We start from the raw sequence: 19946 nt of genomic DNA, 5'->3' as shown, positions 1-19946 counted from the left end.
TTTACTCCCCAGTCACATTCGCAAATAAAAAGATGTTCTTAGGCGATCGATAGAACGCCTGATATATACGTTGCTGGACAATACCAAGAGTACCTTGGAAACTAAACTCTCTCCCTTAGTTTGCTGGTTCCCAGGCCTCTGGAGTCTGGTGCTTGAGTTGAGGGCGCAAGACAACAAACAACAGGCTATAAATGGGACAGAAAAGGGAGTTAAAAACAAGCAGCAGCATCCAGAAAAATAAAACAAAGCAGGTTTGAAGCTTCACGAATGCCAGCTGTAGGCCTCACTCATCAGAAGTGGAGGTCAAAAGCTCGGTTACCATCACAGCAGTGACAATTCTCTGACCCATGCTCTCAGCAAATAAGGCTGGGTCGGGAAATTCAATGTGCCAATTTTTAGGCATTGCAATTCAGCTTGGTTTTCCTGCCCGTAGCTCTTCTTACCAGGAGACCTGCTGTTACAGGATGTCATGCTTGTGCGTCTTGCCCAATTCTCACAGACCCACTGCAGCTCCTCTGCAACTGCTCTATGACATCCATCATCCAATTATGTCCAGGTTGACCCTACTGCTGACCTCCATTTTTCCCTCGAGCAGAGATCTCTGTCACATTTCAGCTCTGATTAAACAGTCAAAATATTTCTCTGCACGTCACTTGTCAATGCATGTCGATCGCAGTTAGAGTTCAAATCAGCTTGCAAATTTAAATAATGGGTGTGTTTTTACATTCTCCTGTCTTCTGAAGGTGGGTGGGTGGTGGGGGGTGCAGAATGTAAGATCTAGCCTTCCCACTGCCTACCTGTTCCTGACCAGTCTGAAATTTTATGGTTGTGTTTGTGGCAAACTGTTTAAGTTGCCACAAACTGAGCAATGCTTTCGCCTTCCACTTGGTTCCTTTGGTGAAACCTGATCCATTCCACAATGATCAATAGCTTTGGAGAGTAAAGCTCTTCAGGGATCTATGTCAAGTCATTATAAATTTTGGATCCTGGCTTTGTTGGATGAACCAAGTTCCGGACAAATTGAAGGTTTTACTTTCTATTGAATTGAGAAAAGCTGGTGCGAGCAACTTATTTCCAATTTTATTTGCTTGTACAAAGTGCTGAAACCACTTGGCATAGGATGTCCATGATTCATTTTCTTCATTGAAAGGACCCATGAATCCTAATCCTGCCATTCCTCTTGCAGAGACTCAACCTCTGTATATTTTATTCTTACTGCCTTCACTGTACCCCTCCTTCTTACCCTGGAGACTGTTGATTTGATAGGTTTTTATTCCAAGCAGCCCCAGCTGTACAGCAAAGCATTCTTTCTTTTTAAATATGCCAGATGCTGTCTGGAATCTCATTCCTCTCTCATCGGAACCCCCCCCTTCCCTTTTGATTTGATTTATTATTGTCACATATAATGGGATACAATGAAAAGTATTGTTTCTTATGCACTATACAGTCAAAACAGACAGTTCATGGAGTACATAGGGGAGAAGGAAGTGGTAAGATACAGAATATAGAGTTGCACTTACAGATAGGGTGAAGAAAAAGATCAGCTTAATGTGTGATAGGACCATTCAAAAGTCTGATGGCAGCAGGGAAGAAGCTGTTCTTGAGTCAGGTGGTATGTGACCTCAGACTTTTGTATCTTTTCCCAATGAAGAAAGTGGAAGAGAATATTTCCGAGGTGCATGATGTCCTTGATTATGCTGGCTGCTTTTCTCAGGCAACGGGAAGTATAGACGGAGCCAACAGATGGGAAGCTGGTTTGCATGATGGATTGGGTTATGTTCCCAACCCCTGGCAGTTTCTTGTGTCTTGGTCAGAGCAGGAGCCATACCAAGCTGTGATACATCTGGAAAAGATATTTTCTATGGTGCAACTGTAAAAATTGGTGGGAGTTGTCGCAGGCATACCAAATTTCCTTAACGTTCTGAGAAAGTAGAGTGGTTGGGGGGCTTTCTTAGCTTTTGCATCAACATGAAGGGACCAGGACAGGCTGTTGGTGCTCTCTAAACCTAGAAACTTGAAGCTCTTGATCATTTCCACTTCATCCCTATTGATGTAAAAGTCCTTCACTACACTTCCTGAAGTCAATGATTATCTCCTTCATTTTACTGACATCGAGGGAGAGATTATTGTCATTGCATCATTTCGCCTGATTCTCCATCTCTTTCCTACACTCTGTCTCTTCATTCTTTGAGTTCTGACCCACTGTGGCAGTGTCATCAGCAAACTTGTAAATGGAGTTGGAGTGGAATTTGGCCACACATTCATAAGTTTATAAGGAATATAATAAAGGTGCTGAGGACACAGCCTTGCTGGGCATCAATGTCGAGGAGATCGTGGAAGATGCCTATCCTTACTGATTGTGTTCTGTGGGTCAGGAAGTCTAGGACCCAGTTGCAGAGGAGGAACCGAGCTCTAGGCCATGGAGTTTGGAGATGAGTTCATTAGGAATTGAAGGCTGAGCTGTAATCAATGAATAGACGTCTGACACAAGTTTTTTGTTATCCAAGTGTTCCAGTATTGGATGTAGGGCCAGGGAGATGACATCTGCTGTGGACCTGTTGTGGTGATAGGTGAACTGTAGTGGATCCAGGCAATCTGGGAGTTGAAGCATCCCATGATTAACCTTTTGAAGCACTTCATAATGATGGATGTCCGAGGCGATAATTGTTAAGGTACGCTGCCTGGCTTTTCTTTGGTACTAGGATGATGGCTGTTTTCTTGCGGAGGGAGGGACCTCAGATTGATGTAAAGAGAAGTTGGAGATGTCTGCGACTACTCCTGCCAGCTGGTCCACAGAAGATCTGAGTGCTCATCTGGGTATTTTATCTGGCCCAGTCGCTTTCCATGGGTTAACTTTTAAGAACACTGATCTGATGTCTGCTGTGGTCATCTCAAATATTGATTCGAACAAGACTTCCAGTGTGGATGACATTGAGTACTTTGAGCTCACTGGGGAGGGGTGCATTGTTTCTGGCAATTCTCCGTATCTTTATCTTGTAGCCTGTTACGTTGTGTAGATTTTGCTATAATCGATGGGTCTTCCTCTATTGGCATTTCAATCTTTAATCATGTTGTTGATTTTCCCCAGCCTTCTAATATTCAAAGTGTGAGGACCCAAAATCTGTTTTCTTTCTTAAACTTATGATCTTTTCTCGATGCTCTCAATGAAACAAAATTCTGACTTGCTGCTAATTTTCTTTTTGTGATGTCCGGACTATGTTAGGGATTGTGGATTTTAGACAAAAAGAGGAAGATGTGGTTTGTACTAGCGATTCAAACCAACAATGGATTTATTCTAGGAGATCTTGCCTGTGTAGAGCACAAAATGAAACTAAATAGCAGCCTGTGAAACACCCTAATGACATCATCATCAAATGACTGGCTGTGAAAGCATTCATGCAACCACTCAAATATATAACAGAACCTCCCTGAATGTTTAGCTGGAGCCTGTGTGTTGCGGGGGGTGGTGGGGGGCATAGGTATGAGGACCATAGCGCCTCATTGAATCCAGCCCAACAGCAGCATGGTGGCACAGTGGTTAGCACTGCTGCCTCACAGCGCCAGGGACTCGGGTTTGATTCCTGGCTTGTGTCACTGTCTGTGTGGAGTTTGCACATTCACCCCACATCTGCGTGGGTTTCCTCTGGCTGCACCGGTTTCCTCCCACAATCCACAAATATGTGGGTTAGGTGAATCGGCCATGCTAAATTGACCCTTATTGTCAGGGGACTAGCTATGGTAAATATATGGGTTATGGGGATAGAGCCTGGGTGGGATTGTGGTTGGTGCAGACTTGATGGGCCAAATGGCCTCCTTCTGCACTGTTGGATTCTATGATCTCCAATGTAAATGATAATCTTTTGTCTTTGAGACATATCAGTAAATAAAATAGGCATTGAAATTTGCTTCTTCCACTCAACATTTTCTGCAATTGTTCATATCCTATTCTCTCTGCTGATGTAATTATGTGAGGTCTTTGGAATACAAATTTGATAAGTGGACAGGAGACAATCATATCAGTACATTCTTAGACCCATAATATCCATTGGTTACACAATTCTCTAAGATTCTCAATATGTCTGCGTGACTTTCCTCCGGGTGCTCCAGTTTCCTCCCACACTCCAAAGATGTGCAGGTTAGGTTGATTGGCCATGCTAAATTGACCCTAGTGTCAGGGGGATTCATGGGATAAATATGTGGGGTAATAGGATTAGGGCCTGGGTGGGATTGTGGTGGGCGTAGACTCGATGGGCTAAATGGCTTCCTTCTACCCTATGATTCTATGATTTCTTTCATGGTCTTTTGTTATCGGCAGTCTAAATCTTAGTCAAATGTAAATACTTCAAATATTACAATAGTTTTCTGCAAATAATACACCGGAGAAATGATATTAGCTCCCTAACAGCCTTCACTTACGATTAAAACAGACAGTAAAAGTTTTGTTGCTAAATTTAATCACAATTCCCATCTTAACAAGTCACACAGTGAACACGATCATGCGCCATAATACTAATTTGTATAAATCATTCTATATTCTGGCTGACAAGACTAATAAATTAAAGCAGAGGAGACTTGCACATTCAGAGTAATGTGGGCATATCGTATTAGCTACACATTCAACCAGAACATATCTTGGTATAATATACCAGCTGCTAAAAGGCTTCTTCACATTACTTCTAGCTGTTACATTCAACATAAGAGACTGCAATTCTTTGGGCGAATCTGTCGTTCGGGAGCCTAGGTTTGGAGTTGGGTGTGAAAATCAGAGTGATTCCCACTGGGGGCAGTGATGGCTGACTGTATACGATCTTGCACTGTTCTGCTCATTACCTCTGTATCTGTGTGGGGCAAGGCTATCTCATGGCTAGGGCAGGAAGTCGCTGTCACCGTTACCTCATGTGCCGCCATACTTATTTTTATTCGTTCGTGGGACATGGCCAGCATTTGTTGCCCATTCCGAGTTTTCCTTGGTCAGAGGGCAATTGAGAGTCAACCACATCGCTGTGGGTCTGGAGTCCCATGTAGGCCAGACCAGGTAAGGACAGCTGATTTCCTTCCCTAAAGGATATTAGTGAACCAGATTGGTTTTTCTGACAATCGACAATGGTTTCATGGCAATCAATAGATTCTTAATTCCAGATTTTTTTTTTATTGAATTCAAATTCCATCTTCTGCCATGATGGGATTTGGACCTGGATCCCCAGAACATTAGCTGAGTTTCTGGATTAATAGTCTAGTAATAATATCACTTGGCCATCACCTCTCTCCATCTGAAGTGTATCCAGACAGCCACGAGGGCAGAAATTATTCATTACTCATCCAGGGTGTTGCAGTGCTGAAAATAACATGTGGCCCCACAGTTCAGTGGAGTCTACCTGCAGACCTCCAGGAAAGACAAGAGGTGCTGTATTCCTGGGCTCCAACGGGAAGCCCACCTATCTGACCAAGACAGCCTGCGCAGAGGTCGCAGTGGAGGTTAGCATCCTTGGGACCCAGCAAAGAAATGTCCAGCAATGTTGGGAGAGGATAAATGATTTGTTGTAATCCGCCATACTACGTACACTTTCTGGTCACTGCAAACTGACACTCATAAGAGCCACAGACAGTGTGAGTGCACAGGGATATCAGACAGGAGTTTGGGTTACAGCACTCAGCAGCAGATGTGACATGTAATAGCTGCTTCATGCTGTCAATCCTGTATCAGTAGCAGAACATCTTGCTTCTTAATTACCAACTGGGAAGAACTCAGTAGCTGCCATTGGCATGCATGCTCCTAAACTGCATGACAAATAATCCTTCTGTCTGTCTGCAGGACAAGAACGCCCACAACAGTGCCATAACTCTGTATATTAGCAGCTCCTAGACTGGAGCTCCTTCCTACTAAGGTTAGATTTGATATTGCTTCCATGCACACAGTCTTTGTACAGGCATGGGTGAAATCTCAATTCTACTTACAAGTTCCAGGTTTTTGGGAGAACAAAGTATTCTGCAGGTTCTAATGCACACATTCAGTGCCATAACTCTGTACATTAGCAGCTTGCAAAGGATCAAATCAGCAGCAGGGCAAACTGTAACATGCAATTTAATTTAGCTATCAGAAATCAAGGTACGTTAGAGAGAAACACAATGTCTGCAACCAAAAAGGAGCTGGGGTTTCCGATTTGGCTGAGGATAGAAAACCAATGAGTTAAAGAAACGTGTGGGCAGTTTACTCTGCCTGGAATCTGCTGATGACCAGACTGAGACAGGCCTATCTGCTGTGTCGTACCCTTGCTGTGACATCTGCATGTGGCTTGTGCAGGGCACAGCAGACAACGATGATCTCCGGTACAAGCCCCACCTGAACAGCCCAGATATCAGAACCTCAGCTTTAGGGGGCCTTTTATACCAAACATATAGACAAGGAGCAGCAGTAGACCAATCAGCCCCTCGAGCGTGAAGCTCCATTTAATAAGATCATAGCTGACCTGATAGTAACTCAAATCTGCATAGTAACTCAGATCTACCTGATAGCCTATCATCGCGTCATCTGCTCAATCATGGACCTTGTGGGTCAGAGTATAGGCAATGTGACAGCTTCTTGAGAATTGAGCACAAACATGCAGGATTTGCCTCTTGTAGTCACATATGGCAGTTCCAGGCTGGGACCTTGATGTTGCGAGGCCCATGACCCAGGAAGAAATTTCAAATCTGCTTCACCATAGAGAGGAGAGCACAAGTGGGCATGGCTGGCATCTAGTTACCTTGTGATTATTAGGGGGTCCCTTTAGTTGGCCAACTATGCCGACCCACTCGAAAAGACACTCTTCCCATTTGGAGATATCGTACTTTTAAATCAACTGCACTGGATAGTTGAGAATCAAAAAGTGGTGAGTGTTACCTTTAAGACTCTTCTCACAAGCTTCTACCCTAATTCTATCACCCATCTGCTTCCCCTCATCACCCTTCATTCACCCAAGAAAAGACGTTGTGTGGTATTAGAAAGGATAACCTTAAGGGAGTCAAAGTCAAAGTTCATTTGGTTAGATTTGAGAGATGCTAAGAGAAGGCGATGATCAAACCACTGTCATATACTTCAGGCCTCCAGATAGTGGCAAAGAGAGAGCATGTTTGGTGGTGAGGTTGAACTGGATGTTGTCAGCATACATGCAGAAACTAACAATGTGGTTTTGAATGATAACACTGAGGGTAGGATGTTGTCTTATTTTTTGGGATGTGGGTGTCGCTGGCTAGGTCAGCATTTGTTGTCCATCCTTAATTGCCCTTCACAGGATGATACTGAGCTACATTCTTGAACCGTGCTGATAGAGAGGGAGTTCTAGGATGTTGACCTGGCGACAGTAAGGGAACAGTGATATATTTTCAAGTCAGGATGGTGTGTGGTTTGGAGGGAAACTTGCAGCTGGTTGTATTCCTATGTGCTTGCTGCCTTGGGCTTCTAGCTGGTAGAGGTTGCAGGCTTGGAAGGCACTTTGAATTGCTGCAGTTCATCTTGTATGAACCTATCATCCTGAAAGGATATTGGAGGGGGGGATCCAGTCACTGCAGTCCATGTTGAGACCAAAGACATAGGATAGAGTAGAAGGTATTCTGTTTTGACAATGCTAAGAACTAGGAGCCACAGGACCTCGAGAGTTGGAATCTCTGGATTATTACCAGAGCCATTGCAAATGGGCAAAAGGATGAACAGATTGGGAAGGAGGCTGAAGAAATTATGTGGGGAAGGGAGAATCCATTTCATGGGACACTGGGCATCAGCACTGGGGCAACAAGGAACTGAACGCTATACCTGACCTGAGCTGGGACCCGGGAAGTAGTGGAAATGATAAATAATGGAGTCGCGCAGATTTAGAACAAGTGGTTCAGGTGGAAATGGCAGTGAAAACAATAGTTTACAAAATGAAAGGGAAGAGAATGGACCAACAGTCAGAAATTGTGCATTATGAACTCTACATGAAGGGAAAACTAAAAGTAATCATTGTAAATAAACCAGGAGATTGAAATAGGAAATGTGTGAATAAAACATTTGAGCTGAAGAGTTGGTTAGGGTTTGTAGTCCAAATAAGTGTTCTATATATAACACTCAGACTATAAGGAAAAAAACTGAATAAATGACAGGCACAAACTCAAGAATGGCTTCTTCCCTGCTGCCATCAGACTTTCGAATGGACCTACCTTGCATTAAGGTTTCTCTACACCTTGGCTACATGTGTAACACTACATTCTGCACACTCTCATTTCCTTCTCTATGTATGGTATGCTTTGTCTGCATAGCACGCAAGAAACAATACTTTTCATTGAGTACTAACACATATGACAATAATAAATCAAATCAAGACAACTTGGAAGGTATAATATGGCAGCCATTGCTGAAAGATGGATGCAAGATGGTCAAAACTAAGAACTAAACATACCAGGTTAGAATGTCTGTAGGAAGGATAGGGAAACTGGTTGAGATGAAGGAGTAATATTAGTTATCAAGGATGGAATCATTTAATGACAAAATAAGATACAATGAGAGGTAAGCAGGTTCTGGAGCCTTGATGTCCCAATTAGGAAATAGCAAAGGATTTAAGGCTGGAATGGGGGCTGAGTAAAGGTCATCTGGTAGTAGCCTTGAAGTGACAGACTGTTTAAAAACAGGATCAGATAAGCATGTAGCAAAGGTAGGTGGTTTCAATGGGGATGTTCAAGTGGATATGGACTGAGGTAAAGAAACTAGCACCCTCACTGATCTGGACAGTCTCTTTCTTCCCTGAACAGGCAGACTCCCTTCCACACTTCCATCCTTTGTCTGTCTCCCCTGTCTGGCGTCCACTCCATCCTTCTACTCTATCCCCTCCTCTCCCCTCACCCCCCATCTCCTTCCACCCCTCCTGCCTTTGTGCAGTTTGTTGCATTGGCACCCATGAGTCATTTTGTGAGTGGCACCCAAGAAGTTGAATGCATTATCTACTGAGCTCGAAGCTGTGGAAGAAGTCAAGCTTGCCAGATACATGCCACTTATCTAATTTCTCAGTGACGGGGAACTTAATTTGGAAAGGAAACTTAATCTGTAGCGAGATGGCCTTTGAATGAGTGTGCAAAAGTGCTTCTCCACCCTGTTCTTCAGGGAACATGGCCTGCCTTTAAACTAACCTGAGATTCCCAAGAACATTTATCCCAACACTGAGGAAATTGGCCTGATGCCAAGTTAAGCTCTGCCACCCGCCAGCAGAGTAGGAAGATTCCAGCCTTTACAGCTCCGTTTCAGATATGACCCTGTCAAAGTTTTAATCTGCAAGGACAGGTTGGTTTGGGGCGCTTTGGAAGTAATACATTTTTAAATCTCACACTCGACTTCAAACCATGCACTTGTGATTTTAACTGAAGCAGGCCAGTTAGTGAAAGGCTGCGTGCCTCCTAGTTTACAGGATATTTATTTTTAAGCAATTGTGTTTGTGTTTCTCTGAGCTTGGGAAAACCGCAGATAAAAGAGCTAAGAAGGGATTGATTCCCGGTAAGTGCTTTTACTGCCCTCCTTATGTATCAGGAGTATCACCATCAGACTCAAGAAGCCAGAGTCATAGAGTAAATACAGCACTAAAAAAAGCCCTACGGCCATTAAGCACCTAACTATTCTAATCCCATTTACCAGTATTTGATCCATGGCCTTGTATGCTACGGTATTTCAAATGCTCATCTAAATGCTTCTTAAATGTGGTGAGGGTTCCCGCCCCTATCATCCTTTCAGGCAGTGAGTTCCAGATTCCCACCGCTGGCTGGGTGAACACATTTCTTCAAATCCCCTCTAAACCTCCTGCCCATTACCTTAAATCCACGCCCCCTGGTCTTTAAGGAACCTGCAATTGCCTACTGCATCCCTCCGCCCTTCCCCACCTCCCAGCCACTTCCAACTCATCCCACCCAAACCCCTTACCCCGTGATGATATCGTGTTTTCCTACCGTCCATTCCTTGGCTGCTTCCCACCTGACAGTCAATCAAAGCGGCTGTCAAGAGCGAAACCCACTAGCAATTTTAAAAAGTGTGTTACGCTAGCGTTTCAGAAAGATCGCTGGGGAATCTCTTAATAACAAGATTCTTTGTAGGAAATCTTCCTCTCCAGTAAATACCAGGACCATTGTTACCAAATAAATCAATTCATTTCCTTCGCCCATCATGTAATTTCTCATTACAGTTAATTCTATTTAAGACATTATTGCAGTCTGGGAACAATTTAGTTCAGATAAATGACCGTCCTCTCTCTATCACTCCATTTTTATTGTTTTCTGACCTGAATGATAATATTTAGGGCAGCAGCCCGGCTGACATTTCCTCCTCCCTTTACAGCAATGAAAGATGATGACTTTACCAGTATTTTGGTAAGCAAAGTTATTGGACACCTGAAGGCTTGAGAAAGTATTTGATAAAACTTTCATACAACACAGTGATGAAAGCCGCGCTGAAATGGATTCCTGTGTAACTCGCATGCAATGTCATTGAAATGAAAATCTGACATTACACTTCTGGATCTTTGGCTTCTCCAGGCAATAAAAATTGTGTCCTTTTATAGGCAGCCATTATTAGATTCTCAGCTTACAGCACTTCACAAAAACCATTCTAGCCCGGCAGCAATAGAGTGTGTCTCAACCAGATCAATATTGTTTCAAGTTGCAGGGTTTTAAATGTTTGCCCACCAGTGTTGACAACTCTTGTACTTAGTCATGTTTCTTAAGTTTAACCCTTCATTACTTGAAGGCGGTAAAACGTGAAGGGGGAATGCAGACGAAGAAAACAGCGGACTTGCATTTAAATAATGCCTTTCGTGGTGTCCCAAGGCATTTTACAGCCAATGAAGTACTTTTTGAAGTGTAGTCACTGTTGCATAGAATCATAGAACCCCTACAGAGGAGGGGGCAGCCATTTGGCCCATCTAGTCTGCACCCGCTCTCCAACAAAGAATCCTACACAGCCTTCTCCCTGTAACCCCACATATTTACCCTGCTAATCCCCCTAACCTTGGGCCTCCAAGGGGCAATTTAGCATGGCCAATCCACCTAACCTGCACATTTTTGTACTGTGGGAGGAAATCAGAGCACCCAGAGGAAACCCATGCAGACACAGGGAGAATGTGTAAATTCCACACAGACAGTCACCCAAGGCTGGGATTGAACCCGGGTCCCTGGTGCTGTGAGGTAGCAGTGCCAACCACTGTGCCACCATGCCACCCCATGTAGGAAATGCAGCAGCTAATTTCACCTAGCAAGCTCCCAACAGCAATGTCGGAATGACTACTATCTGTTTCTTTCAGTGATGTTGGTTGAAGGATAAGTACTTGCCAATACACTGAGAGAACAGCCCTGTTTTTCTTCAAAGTGATGCCTGTGATCTTTCATGTCCATCTGAGAGTAGAAACAGAACCTTCATATGACATCTGATCCAAAAGATGCAGCACTCCCTCAGTACGCTACTGAAGTCCATGTCCAGATCATTTGTCCACATTTCAGCAGTGGATCTTCAGAATCCGGGCTGTGCGAGTGTTAACTCTGACATAACTGACACCTTGACAGGGGGTGAAGTCAGAGGCCCAAATGAAATTCAAGACTAATATCAACCTGTTTTGCAGCCAACATATTCAATGGAACAAAGATCTGCATTAAACCTCAAAGATATCACATCCCTTCTTTATAATACATCCCTAAAGTGCCTCTTGTAGTCATGATGTGGAGATGCCAGCGTTGGACAAGGGTAAACTCAATATGAAGTCTCACAACACCAGGTTAAAGTCCAACAGGTTTATTTGGTAGCAAAAGCCACTACCTTTTGGAGCGCTGCTCCTTCATCAGGTGAGAGGGAGTTCTGTTCACAGACAGGACATATAAAGAGACAAACTCAATTTACAAAATAATGGTTGGTTGATTACTTGTAAAGACTCGCATTCCAACCATTATTTTGTAAATTGAGTTTGTGTCTTTATATGTCCTGTTTGTGAACAGAACTCCCACTGACCTGACGAAGGAGCAGCACTCCGAAAGCTAGTGGCTTTTGCTACCAAATAAACCTGTGGACTTTAACCTAGTGTTGTGAGACTTCTTACTGTGCTTCTTGTAGGCAGCATTATGGCGTGTGATTATATTCTGTTTTCTCAGGGGCCTAGTCAATAACAGTGATCCAAAGAAAGTCAGCACCTCACAACATGCTGGGTAATTCACACCAAATTTCACAAGTAACAACACAGCGCAACATGATCCGGAGGATATAGATAGTGAATTGATGTTGCACGGGCAAAAAGGAGCAAATGCTGATGGCAAGGCAAGTACATCAAGCTCTTGGCTGGGGAAGGAGCTCAGTTTGCCTTCAGTTGTAGTGCTTATGGTTTGCCAGGTAGCTGTTGTAGGTACATTAGACTGCATGTTAGCAACTGTGATTGTGTTACATCTCGTACAGACTCGTCCAACTTTTTCCCATAAGGGGCCACATCGCAATCTTTTCTTCACTCAAGGGGCTGATGGGCAAATGTTGGGAAGATGAAGCTTGGCACAGCAGTAATTATACATTTCAAAAAAAAATTGAAGTATGAAGAAAAGAAACAACTTGCCAAGGAAAAAAAAAGCAATTGCAACACAACCATAAAATAATAGAATCTCTAGAGTGCAGAAGATGCCATTCGGCCCATCAAGCCTGCACCAACCCTCTGACAGAGTATCTTACCCAGGCCTTATCCCTATAACCCCGAGCATTTACCGTGGCTAATCTTACCTACGCATCTTGGGACCCTAAGGGGCAATTTAACATGGGCAATCAACCTAACCTGTACATCGCTGAATAATAAATTGATTTAGTATTAAAGATGACCAACAGAATGTGAGAGAGTGAGAGTGTGTGGGGGTGAAGGTAAGCCTCACACTCTCACACACTCCCCCATCCACTCATGCCCACCAGGCCTGAGTGAGGAGAGGTTCAGGATAACTGTAGACTCCATCCGTCTGCTCTGCCTAACTCCAGCTGTTTCAGGTCCTACTTTTGCTGCAAATGCTGTTCCACCAGCTTGGTTCATGTAGGGGGCCTTCTCCCTCTCATCCCATCTTTTCTTCACACAACGCCACCCTGCTCTGACTCCTGTCCCTGGCTTATAAATAGATGCAGTTACTGTAAAGTTTCACTTCCAGGCGCATAAGAATCCTACAACATCCATTGGAAGTGGTTGAGTTAAGCACACAGCAGATGTGGTGCATGAAGGTAACAACATCACAGGCTGTCCTTTTAACCAGTGTTCAGATTTACAATGAGCTGGACTCAATCTATGCATCAGAACACAGCAGCTGGTGACAAACCTGGGACAAGTTCTGAGCACTCATCACGTTCAGCGAGTGGGAAGCTAAATGCTCAGGAACGCATTAAACTGCAGCCCCCGACCAGTCAATTTCCACAAGGCAAACCCCCAATGTCAATTTCAAGATTATCCATAACATCTGAACACCTCCCGTCAATCAGCAGCAAATACAGAGAAAGCAGTTGACTAGAAATCAGGAACATATCTCCACTTTCTACTGTACACAGAAATTCAACACTAATCCATCTCCTAGCACAATCCCAGTCTCATGCTGGAACATGCCACTGTGTAAGAAAGGCCCTGAATGATAAAAATCTCCCTTTGTTATAGCTCAATGAAGTCGGAAATGGCTCTTGTTACTGGCTGTCTAAAGGGAGCTCTGCAGTCTCAATGCTGAAGATTACAAAGCATGCAAATAATCAACGTTTGGAATTCCTATGTGGTCCAGTAGTGACATTTTTCTCGACAGTAGCGGCCTATGTATGAACAGGTTAGTGCACCCCTTCCCAATCTTCACATACTAACTGTTAAACTCTGCACTTTGTCAATTCCTGGGACTTGCTCATAGCCTCTACCGTGACATGCAAAAACACAACCGGTTCAACGACATGGTGGGACGACATGATGTGATCTCTTGGAGGTTGGTTGTCTCAAATTTCCTCATTTTCCATTATCTGTGATCTTTTACACACAGTTTGAGCCAGATGTCCTCGTGTGATGTTAAACTCTTAATTGTTCAAAAAACAGATTCTCCACATGTCCATCATTTTGTTAATTTCACCTGCACACACTCATGACAATCTACCTTACCATGGACTCTATCCATTAAATCTACCGATGGAAAAATGTGGTAATATTTCTTGCTGACTGAAATGTCATCTGCTTCTCTGTTTGTTTGGCCAACTTTGATTGTTGACTTTGCTGAACCCAGTGTTACATCATGCAATAGACTTCACATACTACTAATCTCAAGATATTGTACTGAACCATGACAACTTACCTTCCCACTATTAATTTAATCGTATTGGTAAAGATTCCATTCAGAGCAAGGGCCAGAGAAACAGCTAAATATTAAAGAAAGAAACACAGGCATTAAAAGGGTGCATTCAAACTATATTGAACAATCTGAAAATACTGGAGCAAATTTGAACAAAAAAAGGCAACATGCACTGAGTGAATACTTTACCTAAACAGGCCTCTTTAATCTCTGTTTTATCTGTCCTTCGAATTATTTTGACCACAAAGATCACCGCCAGGGGTGTGAGGAATGAGATGGCCTGTGAAAACAGTGAGGCACAATAATAAGCAGATTTAGAATTGCATCTACAGGATTAATGCGGAAAATCACATACAATATTTGACATCTGACATGGATGCCAATTGGTGTCATTTAAAGCACTCCAAGTGATATTGCTGAAGTAACTTAGTTTGCAATAAAGAGCATGATAGGAACAGTTAATTAAACAGCAAAGTGAATAAATGTATTCATTTGTCATCCTTTTATATCCCACACAAGGCAGACGTGAAGTCTGTTCTGTGACCGTTACTCGGCTGTTAATGCATACCGATTTTATACCTTCAAACGTTCTTCCATCTCAAGATAAATGAAGGTCACAGATGTCAGTACATTTACCAGTACATAATGATCCAACAATAACTTGTCGCCACTCCATGTTAATTACATATAATTCACCAAGAAAAGCTGGGGCTTCACTGTACGGGTGTCAACAAGCATTCAGTACATAGGGCATTTTTAACTGTCAGTGATGTATTTCATGAGTTAGCAAATGTCAATAAGATTAATGCAGAAGCACATAAGAAAAGGAGGAAAGAAGAGAGTGTTCTTTGTTCTATAATCCAATTACATGACAATTTATAAATTGCACAAAAAACTAAATGTGCATTGGTCTAATCCAAGATTAGGTCTAAAAAAGATAGAACCTCTTTCACAACTAGAGGACATCCCAAAGCATCCTACAGCTAATGAAGTACTTTGGAATTATAGTCACTATTGTACATAGGGAGGAATGACAAACAGCAAGCATCCACAGACAACAATGAGATGACAGTCAGAAGATTTACTTCTGTCATGCTGATTTAGGAATAATTATTGGCCAGGATATCTGGGATAGCTCCCCCGTTCTTGTCTGAAATTGTGCTGTGGCATCTTTCATGTCCACCTGAAGGTTAATGCAGATCAGACCTCGGTTTAATTGCTGACAATGCAGCACTCCCTCAATACTGCTTATGTCCTGGAGTGGGAATGAACCCAGGACATTCTGAATCATGTGATTCATTCCAAAAATTAAAAACTCCAACATTATACAAATCACATCATTATGTTTGATGGTTTTCTTTGTTCCTGGTCCATGTCTAGCATCAGGTTAGAAGTGAGGATGTTCCCTATTGATTGCACAGTGCTGAAATAGTGCCCAAATATAACAAGACTTGAATATCATTCAGACTTGGGCTGATTAGTAGTAATTAACAACCATGACACACAAATAGCAAACAATGGCCCTCGCCAGCAAGAGAGAGTCTAACCATCTCCCCTTGACATTCACTGATATTATCATCACTGAATCCCACACTACCGACATCCAGGGGGTTACCATTGACCAGAAGCTTAACTGGACCAATCATATCACTTGTGTGGCTAATAGAAGAGGTCAGATGCAGGGAATTCAGAGGCAGGTAACCCATATCCTGACTCCTTAAAGCCATCTACAAGGCAAGGGTCAGGAGGTGTTGCCTCTATTGGCCTGGATAAGGGCAACTCCATGAATACTCAAGAAGCTCAACATCATCTGGGACAATGCAGCTTGCTTGATCAGCACACCATCTGGAAACATTGACTCCCCCCAACACTGACACAGAGTGACTGTGGTACTATCGACAAGATGCACTACTATAGCTCAAAGCTGCTTCAACCGCACCTTCCAAACATGTGACCTCTTACCACCCAAGAGAATGCCACCACCTGCAAATTCTTCTCCAAGCCACACACCATCCTGAGCCAGAATCATATCCTTCACTGTCACTGGGTAAAAATCCTGGAACTCCCTCTCCAACAGCACTGTGCGTGTACCTTCGTATCCAGGGCAGCACGGTGGCACAGTGGTTAGCGTTGATGCCTCACAGCACAGGACCCCAGGTTTGATTCCTGGCTTGGGTCACTGTCTGTGCACAGTCTGCACATTCTCTCCATGTCTGCATGGGTTTTCTCCAGGTGCTCTGGTTTCCTCCCACAGTCTGAAAGCTGTGCTGGTTAGGTACATTGGCCATGCTAAATTCTCCCTTGGTGGGCCTGAACAGAGTGTTGTGACCAGAGGTTTTTCACAGTGATTTCATTGCAGTATTATAGAAAGCCTACTTGTGATACTAATAAATAAACTATAAAATACTTTAAACACCAAATGGACTGCAACAGTTAACGAAGACAGCTCACCGCCATTGCAAAGACAATAGGGATGGACCATAAATGCTGGCCTAGTCAATGACACCCATATCCAAGAACAAATAGAATATATTATTGGACATGCAAAAGTGCTTGCAGTTCTGTTGTGCCACAATTTGTTTCAATGTTGTCAAACGTGCCACACTAGATTTTCTGAAACACAGGCAGTTAGAAGCATTGAAGTATGTCAACAGAATGGCATCAATGTTTTCTGTGATAACATTGCTGCATGCTTACAATTAGGGTGAAGCTGATGACAGGGTAATTACGAGTTATTCATATTGTATAGCTGCTTGAAAATGTATCTATTGTTCCGAGAAACACATTATTTGCCAGCTGGGATTTTGTCTCGTGCTGGCCTCCTTGCTTTGAAGTGTAATGAGGTGGGAGTCCCCAGCAGATTCACCACTGACCCAGGTTATTTTCCAAGCAACAGGCTCATTTAATATTTGTACTGAGTTTCTGCCTGAGCTAAGGGGAGACCTAGGAAATCTCTGCTGTCACAATTGATTGAAGGAGTTAACCCTCCTGATGATGAAAAACATCTGATCTCTGCTCGAGTTGCTACGAATAGGGTGAATTGATCACATTCCCCAGGGTGGGCTATTTAACTTTTCAATTGTCTCCATGGACCGAGGTAACGTTAAAGTCTCTTGCTTACAGCGTTCCTTCCCTTCAGCCCAATTATGCTAGTACTGATGGAAAACATGATATCTGAGAAGCCAATGCCATAGTTGGTTCTGGACATGCACTTCATGGATCATCAAATCATAGAACCCCAGTGCAGAAGGAGGCCTTTTGGCCCATCAAGTCTGAACCGACCACAATCCCACCTAGGTCCTAACCCCGTAATCCCACATATTTACTCTTTTAATCGCCTGACACTAAGCAGCAATCAACCTAATCTGCACATTTTTAGGACGTGGGAGGAAACCAGAGCATCTGGAGGAAACCCACACAGACACAAAGAAAATGTGCAAGCTCCACAGTCACCCCAAGGCCAAATTGAACCCAGATCCCTGGCACTGCGAGGCAGCAGCGCTAACCACTATGCTACCGTGCTGCCCACGCATGAAGTAAAAACGACAGTGGTTGATCAGCACAGGCAGAGACGAGTGGTGCTGCAGCAGCCAAGGATTTCCATCCAATGTCTAATGGACTTTACATATGGACGTACAAATTATGAGCCACAGTAGGCCACTTGCCCCTCAAGCCTGCTATACTATTTAATAACATCATGGCTGATCTGATTGCAATTTCAGCCACACATTCCTGCCCACCCTGAATAAACATTTAACCCTCTTGTTAATCAAAAAAATCTATCCAACTCAGCCTTAAAAATATTCAAACACATGGTCGTCCTTCCCCCTCAGGCCAAAAAGTTGTGAGGGAGGTGAAACGTGGTGCTTACATGGCAGGCAGTTGTTCACATAACTTTATAGGCCTAAGTGGGAGGAGGAAAGGGGGGCTACCTGGCGCCTTATCTGCCCTCCCCACAGTATGGAGGAACACTTTGAAGGTGGGCTGGCCAGGCACTTTATTTAACATGTTCCCATACTTCCAGGGATGATGGTGCGGTGTGTAAAATTTAACCTTGCTTATGTATATGTAACATGACCACCAGACTGCGCAAAAGCTCTTTACAACCAATGAATTATGTTTACAGTGCTGTCATTGTGTAATGTAGAAAACACACCAGCCAATCTGGGCACAGCAAGATCCCAGGAACAGTGAATGATAATGACCAGAGATTCTGTTTTTGTAATAATCGCTGAGGGATAAATGTTGGCAAAGACAGGGGGGATAAAAGATTGGATCTTTTACACGCACTGAAGGAGGCAGGTGAGGCCCTTGGTTTAACATTTCATCTGAAATGGGTGGGATTTTACAGCCTGGCTTGAGTGAGACCGGAAATTTCCGCCCGAAGCCAGCAGACGTTTCCATTGTCTGCCCATCGCCTGCTCCGATTCCATGGCAGGCGAGGCAGTGGAATTCCGCGGCACATTTCTGTCATTGTAGCAATCCCTCTGCACCATATAAGAGCATCAGCCTTGATTTTTCTGCTCAGATCCCAGAATGGGAATGAACCCAGAATCTTGTGGTTCCAAGGTGAGAGTGCTACCAACTGAGCTACAACTGAGACGTGATGGGTCAATATCTCTACAGTGTCAGTTACATCTTTTCTCATATTTGGAGGTTTATACTCTTCGATGAATCAGGAATACTGATGCTTTGCTACCTTGAACAATGTCAAATGTGTTTCATTCAGAAGACAAATTCTCTCCTCCATTTCAATCTTATTTTAAATCCTATTTTCTCTACAACCTCCTCCTGCCACAGAGCCATCTGTAACTTGTTATTATCTTTTGCTTTCATTGAGCACTGATCATTATTCCACTATTGACACCTTCTGCTATCTTACCTTTATGCCACTATAAGCACTTCTTTCGTCTTTCTCACTGCCATTAACACTCTGTGTCTTGTGTCAAGGAATCTTTGTCAAATCTCTCTTGAGCTCCCACCATCCTTGACCTACTATTTATTCCACTCCAGCTTCAACAGTATAAAATCCTTAACATTTCAACTTCTCTTCAGCTCTGAAGAGTTATACAGACTCAAAACATCGCCTCTCCTTCTCCCACACTGATGCTGCCAGAAAACCAGCTGAGTTTGCCCAACATTATTTTATTTTAATGTTTACAATCAGTGTATCCAGCAACCCAGAATATATTTCAAGCTTGTATGAGAGAGGAAAGAATGACGGAAGAAAAAATTCTACATTTTGAGACCCTGAAAGAAAAGACAGACAGAGTAGGAGATTGAGGAGTAACGAGTATTTATTTTAATAACTGTTGTTCTCGCGCATAGTGTCACACTTATACTTGATACAGAATGTAAGAAAATGGGAGATATGTTAGAAACTTGCTCTCCATCAAAATCTTTCTCTTCTTTATCAATATAAATTAGATCAGTAACTTGTCCAGCTATAAAGGAATACTTTTCACATTTGAGTCCAGGATACTGCTATTTAGCTTATTTTAATTTATTCATGGGATGTGGGCTTTGCTGTCTGAGTCAGCATTTATTGCCCATTACCACAGGCATTTAAGAGTCAACCAAACTGGTGTGGCTCTGTAGTCACATGTAGGCCAGATCAGACATGGATTGCAGATTTC

The 19946-nt window shown here is 43.2% G+C and overlaps 1 protein-coding gene across 3 annotated transcripts in view; it reads right to left on the bottom strand.

The window, feature by feature from the left end:
* plpp4 (phospholipid phosphatase 4) overlaps positions 1-19946 on the bottom strand; it is a 262282-nt gene that overhangs the window by 110790 nt on the left and 131546 nt on the right. For all 3 annotated transcript variants that reach the window (XM_080205293.1, XM_080205295.1, XM_080205296.1), the window contains exons 3-4: positions 14500-14590; positions 14314-14377 (exon numbers count right to left, since the gene is read on the bottom strand). In XM_080205293.1, the coding sequence (XP_080061419.1) occupies positions 14314-14377; positions 14500-14590 (155 nt within the window). The remainder of the gene's footprint in view (positions 1-14313; positions 14378-14499; positions 14591-19946) is intronic.

This window comes from Carcharhinus amblyrhynchos, chromosome 17 (assembly GCF_965287045.1).
Source record: "Carcharhinus amblyrhynchos chromosome 17, sCarAmb.v2.hapA, whole genome shotgun sequence".
NCBI lineage: Eukaryota > Metazoa > Chordata > Chondrichthyes > Carcharhiniformes > Carcharhinidae > Carcharhinus > Carcharhinus amblyrhynchos.
This window is presented reverse-complemented; position numbering and strand designations above follow the sequence as displayed.